Here is a 13,640-nt window from a genome sequence, read left to right as displayed (position 1 = left end):
TAAATGACAATGTGTTCTGGAACCCATACTTGCTACAACTTACCCTAAAAGGTAAATAAATACATAAAATAGTAGTATTTGCTTTCTTGATCTTATAAAAATGACTTTTTTGTTTGCTAAAGTGTCTTCCCAACCCTATCAATCAGAACTCACAAGATACGGTTGCAAACAACGTGATAACAGTAGCACACACCTATAGACCTAGCTACTTGATCTTAGGAGTTTAGGGTCATCCCAGGTACATAGAAAATTGGCATCTTAACAAAACTGAGTGAAAGGCTATAGGAGTATGAGTTCCTTGCTTTTTTGTTGCACTCCCCTTTTGTTTTTGAATGTGTTAGGTGTATGCTCCAGCTGCTCCCAAACTCGTGATTTTCTAGCCTCAGCTTCCCAACTACTATGTAGGCATGTGCCACCATACCAAGACCTGACCTAGTTTCTTGGGGTTGGGGGGGGGTTTGTTTGTTTATTTATTTGTTTGTTTTGTTTTGTTTGGGGGAGTTGTTTGGTTTTTTCCAAACAGGATTTCTGTGTGTAACAACAGCACTGGCAGTTCTGGAACTTGCTCTGGCTAGGCTGGCATCAAACTCAACAGAGATCTACCTATCTTTGCCTCCCAAGGGCTGGGATTAAAGGTGTGTGCCACTGTTAACAGGCCTAAATTGTTTTTATGGTGTTAATTAAGCAGGAAGAAGATAAGGTAGCCCTGAAAGTTAGTTACTATCAGTTGGATCTATCAATTTAAAATAATTCAGTAAATGTTTGTCCTGTATTTTACTAAGGAGCTAATGAACCAGTTAAATCAGATGTAATGGGGGCTAGAGAGATGGCTCAGCAGTTAAGAGCACTGGCTGCTTTTCCAGAGGTCCTGAGTTATATTCCCAGCAACCACATGGTGGCTCACAGCCATCTGTAATGAGGTTTGCAGCCAGAACGCTGTATGCATAGTAAATAAATAAATAAATCTTTTAAAAAGTCAGGTGTGAGGTCTCATTCCAGGAAAAGACCTAGTAATTCTTTTAATAAAAACAGTCCCAGCACTTGGGAGGCAGAGACAGGTGGATCTCCGAGGACAACCTTGTCGACAGAATGAGTTCTGGGACAGCCAGATCTTTGTGAGATCCTGACTCAAAAAAGGGAGAAAAATAAAGTAAAATACACTGATGTGGCCTATTGTGGTAGAACACAATGGTAGGATATGGTGAAGCAGAGGCAGAGGATCACAGTTTGAGGTCACATCTTCATAAGAAGGCATTGTGGTGTACAACTTTCATCCCAGGGGGTATGTGTGAGCATTAGGACTAGCTTGGTCTACATAGTGAGATCTAGGCCAGCCAGGCCTGTGTACTGAGACCTTGTCTCAAAACAGAACAACAAAAAAACTGGTGAGCTAGCACTTGGGAGGAAAAAGCAGGATACGCAATACCTTGTCTCATAAATGAATGAATACATACATATACAGACACATGGAAACCGCATACAAACATATATAGTGGTGTAACTAAATTGGAGATGTTGCCCAGTAGTAGAGCTATTGCCTCGTGTGCATAAGGGTTTGAGTTGTACAAACACAAAAATGTGATTCATTACAAAAATAGGAATGTTAGTTACATCTAACAGGGAAAGACCAATTCTGACTGTAGCATCACAGAACAAACTTCTGCGCTGAGTGGAAGTAAAGCACCTAACGTCTCTAATAGGTATACTCTAGTCTTCACTCTTCAGGCTATTCTGTATAATGACTTCCTTCCTTTCCCTTACAGCTGTCCCAGAAAATTCTTGACAAACTAGAAGACTACCAGCAAAAAGTTGACAAGGCAACACGGGATTTATTATACCGTCGGGACTTGTGATCTGGATAGCTCTACTCAGCCTTTGTAACCGATTGGTGCCTCTTAGGGCTTAGGACTACTCCACAGAACCCTGTGCTCAAGGCCAGTTTTTATAACTATGAATCATTTGTATGGCACTTTGAATCTGAATTCTGCACAGGATAAGAGAACTGGAGAGTCAGGACCAACCCCACGGTTGCTGGTGGTGCTATCACGGTTTCTGGTTTTCAACCTTCCTCTCCCACAGCTGCTTTTGTATATGATTCTCAAGCTTTTTCAGAGTTTATATTTTTTTAAGCTACTGAAGACATCCTTTATCTGCAAATGAAAACTGACCTTCACTTTCCATTATACATGATGGTTGTTGGCTTGTTATAACTGGCCACCAATAGTCACTGGATATCTTTTAATTTTTCCTTATCAGTTTTTGTATTTCAGTGGGATTGTTTTGGTCCAGAATTAACATGTATTTTCTGTATTGCAAAGGCTAGTGGTTTTTGCATACTCTTTTCATTATTTATTGTAGAGTTTTTCATATGATCATCAATAAAGTATTAAGTAATTTGCCTAAATTAATTATAAATTATGACCAGCTTTTTAAGGAAAATATATTTTGAGTCTCACTCTAAGCTAATGTTGAGTAAATATCAGAAAAAATTATTGTCCATCATCTATGAAAGAAACAGATTTTCATTTTCAAAATGTATTAGTTTATGTGACTTATAATAATCAAGCTGAACTTGATCATACAGTTAGTCTGATAATATTTTGGAGCAAAATAGAATTTTACTGGTCAGAATTAGAAACATTCATGCATACAAACTTTGGGAAAGGTTAAAAATAATAATAATAAAATATCATTTTATTTTATTCTGTATATTAAGATTTATCTTTCTCTTTTATTTTTTGAGACAGGGTTTCTCTGTAGCTTTGGAGCCTGTCCTGGAGCTAGCTCTTATAGACCAACCTGGCCTTGAACTCACAGAGATCTGCCTGCCTCTGCCTCCTGAGTACTGGGATTAATGGAATTAAAGGCGTGCACCACCACAGCCTGGCTGAGATTTATCTTTCAAGGAAACCATTTCTATACTACTTGTGTGCATGAATGCCCTTTGACTTTCTGGATTTTCATAAGCCTTTAGAATTTATACTAATCAACAACCTATTTATATTACATCGTTTTTAGCTCTATAATACTTAATATGAGATTTTAGGGATTGGCCCTTTCCCTCCCAGCTTTCTAAGCTTGAGGCTTTCCACTACAATATGGAAATATACACACATATTCAGCCATGATCATCTAATCATAGTCTGAGAAATATCAAGCCCTGCTGTGGCCATGTCTGAGCAGCAAGGAGGATGTTAGTGCTGTATCAAGATCTTTTTGGGTCTGGTTGCTGGTCCAGGCAGCGGCTTCCACAGAAGCAGCTCTTGTAGCACTGACCAACTTTTCTTTGCTAACCCCTTGTCAAAGCCAGCCAGGTCTTTCTTCCATTTGTTTCCACCTGCCTCACTCAATTTGCATCCACTTTGGGCCTGTGCTTATATTTACTACACCCTGTGATAGTTTCATAGTCCATACTAATATGACCATTTCTTGTTTTTTCCTACTCTGGTGATTTTTCTGTCACAAAGTATTGTTTTAAAAGTTACCTGAGGGGCTGGAGAAATGGCTCAGTGATTAGCCAGGCTTGCTGCTCTTCCCCATGTTGGGCAGCTCACAACTACCTGAAGTACCAGCTCCAGGGACTCTGACTCCAGCATCTGTACTCCACTGACACCGCACTTCTGCACATTCCCATACATAAACATAATTACATGTGATAAAACATATTGGTTTTTTTTTTAATATTTATTTATTTATTATGTATACAATATTTTGTGTGTATGTCTGCAGACCAGAAGAGGGCACCAGACCTCATTACAGATGGTTGTGAGCCGCCATGTGGTTGCTGGGAATTGAACTCAGGAACTTTGGAAGAGCAGGCAATGCTCTTAACCACTGAGCCATCTCTCCAGCCCAAACATATTGGGTTTTTAAAGGTTCTTTTGTGCTAGGAGTGAGCTTCAGTGGTAGAACATTTGCTTAGCAAGCCCAAGGCCCTCAGTCCCCAGCACTTACTGCAATGGCTGCAACAGGTGCCCTTTTTGGCAGTACTGGATTTGGTAGGCCTGGGTGCCAAGCCCCGTGTTTGATCCCAAACACCACAAAGGGGGAAGGAAAAAGATAATATCACTGAGTTTTCACATGATAATTTTTAGTGAGTATGTTACTATTATTATTGTAACTATGTAAAATTTGCTTTACAACACTTTTTTAGAATTTTTTTTTTCTCTGCCAGTCCTTCTCACTGAGTTCTAGCTACTTAAGAACTCTTGGGGTCTGCTGGTCAAAGTGGTGCACACCTTTAATTCTAGCACTCACACTCGAGACAGGAACAAGCAAATCTCTCTGAGTCTGAGGCCAGCCTGGTCTACATAGTTCTAGGACAGTCAGGGCTATATAAAGAGAGCCTGTCTCGAAAAAAGAAGAACCCTTGAAGTCAGTTGTCACCAGTTCAGTACCTGCCTTGTCTCTATTCTGACTCCCTGTGGTTAGCTGCTTAGTGTTTCTCAAACACTGTTTCCTAAAACTTTACCGAGCATGTAGGGGTCAGCAAATGTCAAAAAGTAGGTTTGGAGAGATGGCCCAACTGTTAAAGAGTATTTTCTGCTCTTCCGGGGGACCAGAGTTCAATTCCCAGCACCATCACCCTCAACAGTCAGCTTTTAACTCCAGCTCTAGGGAATCTAAAGCCTCCTGAAGTACCTGTCCACATAATGACAGAGGCAGAGGCAGGCAGGTCTCTGTTCCAGGAAAGCCAGAGCTATTAAAGATTCTTTTTTTTTTTCATTTCCCCCAACATAGGGTTTCATGTATCCCACACCAGCCTTGAATTCAATGTAGCCAAAGATGATGTTGAATTTCTGATACTCTTGCCTCTGCCTCTGAAGTACTAGGGTTAGACATAAACCACAGCGTCAGAATCTAACCCTGGTCTCTATGTATACCTGTCAAGCACTCTACCAACTGAACTGTATCCCAAGCTCCAACTCCAATTTGAAGACATTGGTTTCTGGGGAGGAAGAGTGGCATCAAGCAGATTGGCAGAATCTCCTCTCCAGCCCATTGCAAATACTAATACTCCTCTCAAATGAATATGGATGGGATTTATTTATATGTAATTAGCAAAAAGAAAAGTCTGTCAATGAACACAGTGTAGATAAGAGGATCAAGGTGGCTTACCTCAATCTGGTACAGTTTCCATTAGCACATAGTTTTATATTATAGAAATTTATGGTTTTAAATTTATGAGTGTTTTGCCTAAATGTATTATTGTTCACCATGTGTGTTCCTGGTGACCATGGGGCCAGAGCAGGGAGGGGCATCAGTACCCGTGGGACTGGAGTTACAGATGGTGGTAAGCTACTATATGTATGCTGGGAATCAAACCTGGGTCCTCAGCAAGAGTTTATTTTTATTTGTTTTGGTTTTTTGTTTGTTTGCTTGCTTGCTTTTTAATCACTGAGCTTCATCATAGAAACTCCTAAAGTTTCCTTTCATCTATGCTATTCTTCCCAATCACGGTACCTAAAAACATAGATGTTCCTGTGTTCCTGGGCTCTTCGCACATACCCGAGAATTAGAGACTTGGATGCAAATAACTCACCATTAACCTTTCATTGTGTCTACTCAGAACTCAATAAGTAAAAGGCCAATTTATTGTTCAAATGACCTATGGGCTAAATATAGGTATTTCTTTCAATAAACCAGGCTTCGTGGTTTAAATGAACTTCCATAAAACATGTAAAGTCAAATAATGTGGTATTAGGAGTAAGCTGATCTTTGTCCTTCGTTCTTAGTACAGAACTTCAAAACCTTTGGAATTTCCTGAGCTATGGGAATTTGCTTAATAAGCTGAATATTGGTAAGTTCCTAACTAGCTTCCAAAATGGAACTGCTCACCAGAAAGCAACCACAAGATTTAAGGGTTAGCACTTTGAACCAGCCCAACTTTCTAGTAGAAATAAGATCTGGGGCCAGTCTTGTGGCCAGCAATTTTGGCAATCAAGGTCCTTTAAAAAATTAACAAATGGAACTTCCCACATGGAGACTGATACTCTGGTTACACAGGAAGGCTGGGCAGAAGCCCTTGCCTTCCCCTGCATCTCACCCTATTTACTATCCTTATACTAACTCTATAGTAGTAATAAGTCTAGAGTTCTTCTGAGCTCTGAGAGTGGTATTAGTGAGAGCCAGTCAAGTGCAGGTGTTCCTGAAATCGGAACCCTATGGAGTCTGGTTCTAATTCCAGGTGGCCAGAATTGAGTTGTACCAAAGACTACCCACTTTGAGGTGAAACAATAAATATATTACATTTAGCTAAATCAATACAGCCATGAAATTTCATCCTACCTTACTGAATTGGCTCTTTTGTGAATTGTCCACAGAGTTAATTGCCTTTGCCAGTGAATTCCAAAAGGCAAAGCTCTTAAATAGGTTCAGGAAGCTTAGCTCTCAAAATTACCAAATAGTAAAGACCACCTACCAAGTGAGTACAACTAAATATATTTGAAAATATTTAAAGATGATACAGGTGTGAGAGATAGATGAATAGTTAAGATCCTGTAATGCAGTTGGGGGTGGTGGCACTTGTCTTTAATCCCAGCACTTTGTGGGCAGATGCAGGTAGACCTCTGAATTCAAGGCCAGTCTGGTCTACAAAGTGAGATCCAAGACAGCCCGGACTACGACCTAGCACCCACAACGGGTTACTTTTTTTTTTAAATTATTTATTTATTATGTATACAATATTCTCTCTGTGTGTATGTCTGCAGGCCAGAAGAAGGCACCAAACCTCATTACAGATGGCTGTGAGCCACCATGTGGTTGCCGGGAATTGAACTCAGGACCTTTGGAAGAGCAGGCAATGCTCTTAACCACTGAGCCATCTCTCCAGCCCCCCACAACGGGTTACTAACAAGGGCCTATAATTCTAGAGTTTAGTGACTCTAGACTCCAAGGGCACTTGCGCACACACACACACACACACACACTGAAAAGTAGAAAAAAACTAGAGGCAGTGTATGTTTATTCAAATGATGTTCAAAACTTTCATTTGTCAATTGTCAAATGTTTTTAGTTTTTAAAATTAGCATACAGGGTAGTAAGATTCATTTCCTTACATTTTGTTAACCCTTTCCCATCATCTCTTCCCCAAACCTGAGTCCCTTTCCTCCCTATTTTGCTTTCATGTCACATATATTCTACTAGCCTCTTCCTACTGCCTTCAGACCTCTTTGTCCTTCCATGGTTCCCTTTTAGTGTCATGACCTACACATAGACACATACATTAATTGACATGTATAAAAACTAAAGTCTGGGATCCGCAGAAGAGAGGAAATGTAGTTTTTCTTTCTGAGTCTGGGTTAAGTCACTCTAATAATTCCCAGTTCCATCTGTTTTCCTCCAATTGTCATGATTTGGTTTTTCCTTTGTGTTTGCTTGTTTATTTGTTTGTTTTTATTTTGTTTTTTGTTTTTCAAGACAGGGTTACTCTGTAGCCCTGGCTGTCCTGGAGCTTGCTCTGTAGATCAGGCTGATCTTGAACTCAAGAGAGCCATCTGCCTCTGCCTCCCGAGTGCTGGAATTAAAGGCATGTGCCACCATCGCCCAAGAATTTGATTTTTCTTTATAGCTGAATCCATTGTGTATATGTACCACATTTATTTAATGCATTCATGTGCTGATGGACATCTAGGCTGATTCCATTTCCTAGTTTATGCAAATCCCCTTGTTTATGTGAATAGTTTCTGAGAAGACTTTCTCAGCAGTTCTCCACTGGAAATAATCACAAGAACTGACAAATAGGATTACATGAAGTCAAAGAGCACACAGCAAAGTAAACTTCTCTCAACAGAGAGAAGAAACAGCCTATAGAATCGGGGGGTCTTTGCCAGTTATACTAAAGGAGGGGAGTTAATATCTAGAATAAATGCAGAACTGGAAAAGTTAACCGCCCCCCCCAAAAAAATCTTCCAAACAATAAATGGGCTAATGAACTGAGCAAGACAGTCCTCAAATTTCCAATAAATGTTTTTAAAGTGATCAACATTCTTAGCCATCAGGGAAATACAAAAGTATTTGAGATTCAATCTCACTCTATTTAGAATGGCTGGCATCAAGAAAATAAATGCCAACAAATGCCGGTGAAGATATAAAAAAGGGAAACCCTTATTCACTGTTGATGGGAATGCAAAATTGTGCAGTCATTGCAAAAATCAATATAGTTTCTCAAAGTTAAAAATAGAAGGAAGATAGAGAAGCAGGTAAAGAGATCATTCCATACCTGCAGACCTGAGTCTGGAAGGAAAGAAGCTCTTACACGTTGTTCCCTTGTGAAATCCCCACTCCCACCCCTTATTCTCAAAGGGACAAGAAGGAATCTCCTAGCAGAATGTTTTAAAAATAGAAACCCAGACTAGCTTGTTCCCAGGAAGATAGTGGTCTTCCCCTCCCACTTGAGAAATTAAGCCCAGCCACCTGGTATAGGCTGATAAAGATGGCCTGACTCAGGAACAGGGTGGCCTTGCTCTAAGAACAAAGAATTAACTGACAGCAAAAGACCTTGCACCTGTGCCAAAGCAGCTTCAAAAAGCCTCTTTGTAATTTCACCTTTAAAAGTCTACCCTGCAGAGGAGCTAGAATTCCTTTCTACCTCACTGCAGTAGGGGTTAGAAATGGGTTCCAAACTAGTTTGTATTATGCTAAATAAACCTTGCTTTATCAATTTCAGTCTTGACCTCTCTGGGGGTCGTAATCTGGGGACAACACTCTGACAGCGTAACCCCATCAATCAATCAGTCAGTCAACCAATCAATGTTTCTTTTTGTTAGTAGGACTAGTGATGGTTCAGCAGGTAAAGGTGTCTGCTGCCAAGTCTAATGATGTGTCTTCAGTCTTGGCACCACACGACAGAAAAGGAGGACCAAGTTGTTCTCTGGCACACACGCGTTTTTTTTTGTTTTGTTTTGTTTTGTTTTTTCTTTTACACAGGGTTTCACTGTGTATTCCCAGCTGGCCTGGAACTTGCTAAGTAGACCAGGCTGACGTTAAACTCTAGGGAACCACCTGTCTCTATCTTCCAATGTAATAACATTTTTTTTTTTGGTTTTTTTGTTTTGTTTTTTGAGACAGGGTTTCCCTGTGTAACAGTCCTAGCTATCCTGGAACTAGCTCTTGTAGATGAGCCTGGCCTCTAACTCACAGGAATTTACCTGCCTCTGCCTCCCAAGTGCTGGGATTAAAGGCGTGCGCCACCACCACCCAGCTAATGTAATACATTTTTTAAAAAAGATTTTTGCTCCAAAGCTACAGAGAAACCCTGTCTTGAAAAACCAAAAAAAAAAAAAAAAAAAAAAAGATTTCCACTATACAGCTACCATATTCTACTGCCATTCTTCCCAAGAAATAAATCAGACAATTATTAACAACTTCAAAATAGTTAACTTTTTCTTATGTTATTTTTTTCCACAAATCTTAGGACACTTTAAATATTCATATTCTTCATCCATAGGTTAAAAAAACAGAAAACGGGCTGGGCAATGGTGGCAGGTAGGTGGATCTCTGTGAATTTGAGACCAGCCTGGTCTACAAAGCAAGTTCAGGACAGGCTCCATAGCTACTGAGAAACCCTGTCTCAAAAAACAAAAAAAAGAAAGAAAGAAAAGAAAACAATCTTTTTTCAAGTTTGTATATATTTCTTCATTCATGTATGACATATGTTGAATGCCTCTTATGTTCCAGAAAGTATGTTTTATAAACATGGGAAACAAACGAATTTTTAAAAATCAAGTTATTGTTCTTGTGCATTTTGTATTTTACAACCAATTAGTGGGTGCATGCAAAATTCAGACATTTACTCTGTAAGGTTATGAAAATCAAATACAATTCTACATTCAAAGTGACTAGCTAGTAACACATAACACACAGTATAAATCATAGTAAATAATGTTCCTTTATTTTTTGAGACAATTTCTCTGTAGTTTTGGAGCCTATCCTGGGATTAGTTCTTGTAGACCAGGCTGACCTCGAACTCACAGAGATCTGCCTCCCGAGTGCTGGGATTAAAGGCATGTGCCACTCCCACCACCCAGCATAATATTAGATATTTTTAGTGTGCTTGGGTAGGAACCTAATTAGTTTCTGTGGTTATAAAAATGTATCCCACCATTTTTTTTTAAAACTTTATTGTATGTGTGTTGGTGTGAAGGTACCAGATCCCCTGGAACTGGAGTTGCAAACAGCTGCAACTGTGAGCCATGTAAGTGCTTGGAATTGAACCCATGTCCTCTGGAAGAACAGTCAGTGCTCTTAACCACTAAGTCATCTCTCCAGCTGCCAGTTATTTTTTAAAGAGGAAGATGGGTATCCACATTACTGTCACCGCCAAAAAGAGCCTTAACAGTGAGGCCGAAATACTCAATGTTCAGAAAGGTCTTGTCTGCACTGAACCTAGGGGGAATGAATTTTGTCATGTGTTACAGTAGTTACTGCAAAGGATGGATTTAAGGTGAGAAATGGATGGGAAGTTGAGTCAAAGAACATCTTCAGAAAGGATAAATGTCTGATAGAGGAGTCACAGTTCTCTGTTCTTATGATTAATGTTAGACTTTTATTCAGCTGAAAGACTTCTACTTAAGGGGCTGGAGAGATGGCTCAGAGGTTAATAGCATTGCCTGCTCTTCCAAAGGTCCTGAGTTCAATTCCCAGCAATCACATGGTGGCTCACAACCATTTGTAATGGGGTCTGGTGCCCTCTTCTGGCCTGCAGGCAAACACAAGACAGAATATTGTATACATAATAAATAAATAAATATTTAGGGAAAAAAGACTTGTACTTAAACAGATCAAAAATTTAGTAGGCTTCCTATTTCACTTGTAACTCTACGATGACTATCATAAACCTTCACGGACTCAGTTTTCTGATTGTAGTCTGTTATTACCATATCCACATTTGTCATGCCTCTGATAAATGTCTCCATTTGGCCTCTGCCACTCCAGGATCTATTTTTATTTTTTAGCTTTTCAAGTGAGACACTATCGCCACTATAATGTCTGACCTATAATGTCAAGAAAGCTCTTCAGAAATGCTGGGGCCTGGTGAAAGGTATGGCTTCTCAACTTTGCTAGTGTAAGTAGGTTTTTAGAATTTTTTATTTTATGTATATGTACTTCACCTGTGTGTATATATGTGCATCACATGCATATTTGGTGCCAGAGGCCAGAAGAGGGTAACAGATCCCCAGGAATTGCGGTACAGACAGTTGTGAGCCACCATGTGGGTACTGGGAATTGAAACTGAGTCCTCTGGACAGACGGTCATTCAATGCTCCTAACTACTGAGCCATCTCTCTAGCCCGGGGTTTTGTTGTTTCTGTTTCTAAACAGGGTCTTACTATGTATCCATGGCTGTACTGGAACTCAGAGATCTGCCTGCCTCTGCCTCTCAAGTGCTTCGACATTCAGTCTATAATTCTGCATCTTTACTACCCATTTCCATACATCTTTCCCAGATTTCTGCTTATACTATTATTTTACTAATGTGTTGTTGTTATTGTTATCTTTAAGACAATAACTCACTCTGTCAGATTGATATTGTATTATGCATAACTGGCTAGACTCACTTGTAGTGATCCTCCTGCCTCAGTCCACTGAGATAATAGATATGAACCAGAATATTCTGCTAGTACTATTAGAATACTTCAGTAGCTCTCCTGTGGTACAGTGCACTGCCTTATAGACCACATTTATACCTCACTTTATAGGCCTGCTCACATTAGTTATAGGTCTAGAAGGAGGTTGGCATGAGTCCTGAAAAATCAGCATTATTTTGCTAGGCAACTATCTCTGGGGAGAACTTTAATGGCTCAAGATGTCACCTGTGTCTAGGGATGGGGAGGTCACTTCTGCAGGCAAACAAGATGCAGAATTTAAAGAGCTCAATATCCCCAGTCTCCTCAAGATTTTTTTCTCTAGCTATAAATGGAGGATTTGGGAGTGGAACAGAAAGGAGTGTTTACAGAAGATAAGTAAGATGAAGAGGGGTTTCTGTAGCCCACACAAATAGTTTGACTCCCCCCCCCCCTCGATATTTTTTCGAGACTGAGTTTCTCTGTAGTTTTTGGAACCTGTCCTGGAACTAGCTCTTTTAGACCAGGCTGGCCTTGGACTCACAGAGATCTACCTGTCTCTACCTCCCGCGTTCTGGGATTAAAGGATCACGGCCCCAGCTAATTTGACCGTTTTCAAGGTCCACTCATTTTCCCTACTAATTGAAGAGTCCAAGAATAAGAAAATGGAGATGTAAACATAAAGAAATATAAAGTTGTAAGTCTGGGAGAAGATCAGACCGTCCGCAGCTTGAGGACTGACTATTAACAGTGGGCTATTTCGCTTCACAATTCATAGCTCTATTTACAAGGCTGGAGCTTCTCTCTGCAAACTGAGAGTAGTGTCCTGGCCATCCTTGATAAACCACAGATATGGGCTGAGTTAACTTTTAGGAGACAGAGATACTGACCTCTGGATTAGGCACTGTCTCTGTTATGGGAAACTGGTGCTATCAAAGGGAAGGCATAGGGCTCCAGTATACACTGCCTGGAGGTACCAGGAGAGACAGTGGATTAATACAGGCACTGGTTTGACTAATGAACTCGGCTAATGGAGGTTGTAAAGGCAATCTGTATCTGAGATTTACCCGGAGATAATGTGAAAAGCTTTCAGCTATCTTCTAAGTTCCCGGCCTAAGAATCAATTATTCTAATTTATTAACCCTCTGACATTACTAGCAGTCTCCTTTTCTAACTAATTGCTAAGGACATTCTTTCTTGCAATTAGTGACTTTTGATGTAATCTCCTCTGAAACATATTTCATGATAGCTGCCTAGTTACCCATTGACCTTAGAACCCCTTCCCGCTTAGGGTCTTCGTTGGGGGCAAGATTGTAAAAATTCCTTTGTTCAGACCTAATGCTTGGTGCCCCTACTATAAAAAGATGGGTTCGGAAATCTACCTTTTGCCACAGCCTAATAAATACCATCTCTGGCTGTCGTCTCAACTAGTTGATACGCTTCTATGCCCTGCGGTGTGTGCTTTTTCTTAATTTTATTTTTAAGTTTGCTTCGAGTTTTCCAGGAATCTGGTTTCTGGTATAAAGTTTGCTTCTGGTTTATTAGACTTTGGTGGTCTGTCCCCATCTTTGCGCGACCCCCCCCCCCCAACATCGTATTTGCGTTTTTAAGAGTCTACAGGGATATAAACACCCAGCATTATAACTATTGTTTAATACTATACCCAAAAGAAGCCACAAGAATCAATGGAACCTTCAGAAGGGTGAAATGCATCTTTACTTTCCTAAATGACAAACAGCTGAAAATAGCCACAAGATGGCGAACAAAGCATTAAAGAAAACACTCGGTTAACAGCGCATGTGCAAAACCTAATCTCCTTGAGGAACTCGCACTAAACGTGGGCCTTTCCGCACTATTGGCCCTTTGCCATTGGCTACCCGTCCTTCTCTAGTCAAAACAGCCAATCGCCTTTTCCCTGAACAAAGTCCACCCTTGCGTGAACGGGGCGGAGCGTCCGGAGAGGCGCCCTGGCTCAGGGCGCATGCGCGAGGTTAGCGCACCGCGCCGGTTAGAAGCGGATCTCCTTGGGAGGCGGTGCCGTGGTCCATGAATATTGATTACGCACCGCGGCCCCGT

General features: G+C 40.5%; 1 protein-coding gene across 3 annotated transcripts in view; it reads left to right on the top strand.

Annotated features, from left to right (window-relative positions):
• Nup160 (nucleoporin 160) overlaps positions 1-2,709 on the top strand; it is a 55,002-nt gene extending 52,293 nt beyond the window's left edge. For all 3 annotated transcript variants that reach the window (XM_085696516.2, XM_048428300.3, XM_085696517.2), the window contains one exon: positions 1,764-2,709. In XM_085696516.2, coding sequence (XP_085552642.2) covers positions 1,764-1,853 — 90 coding nt within the window. In that variant the 3' untranslated portion in view covers positions 1,854-2,709. The remainder of the gene's footprint in view (positions 1-1,763) is intronic.
• Positions 2,710-13,640: the final 10,931 nt, after the last annotated feature.

Source organism: Myodes glareolus, chromosome 10, assembly GCF_982192425.1.
Source record: "Myodes glareolus chromosome 10, mMyoGla1.1, whole genome shotgun sequence".
NCBI lineage: Eukaryota > Metazoa > Chordata > Mammalia > Rodentia > Cricetidae > Myodes > Myodes glareolus.
The sequence above is the reverse complement of the archived record's forward strand: the minus strand, read 5'-3'. Positions and strand labels throughout refer to the sequence as shown.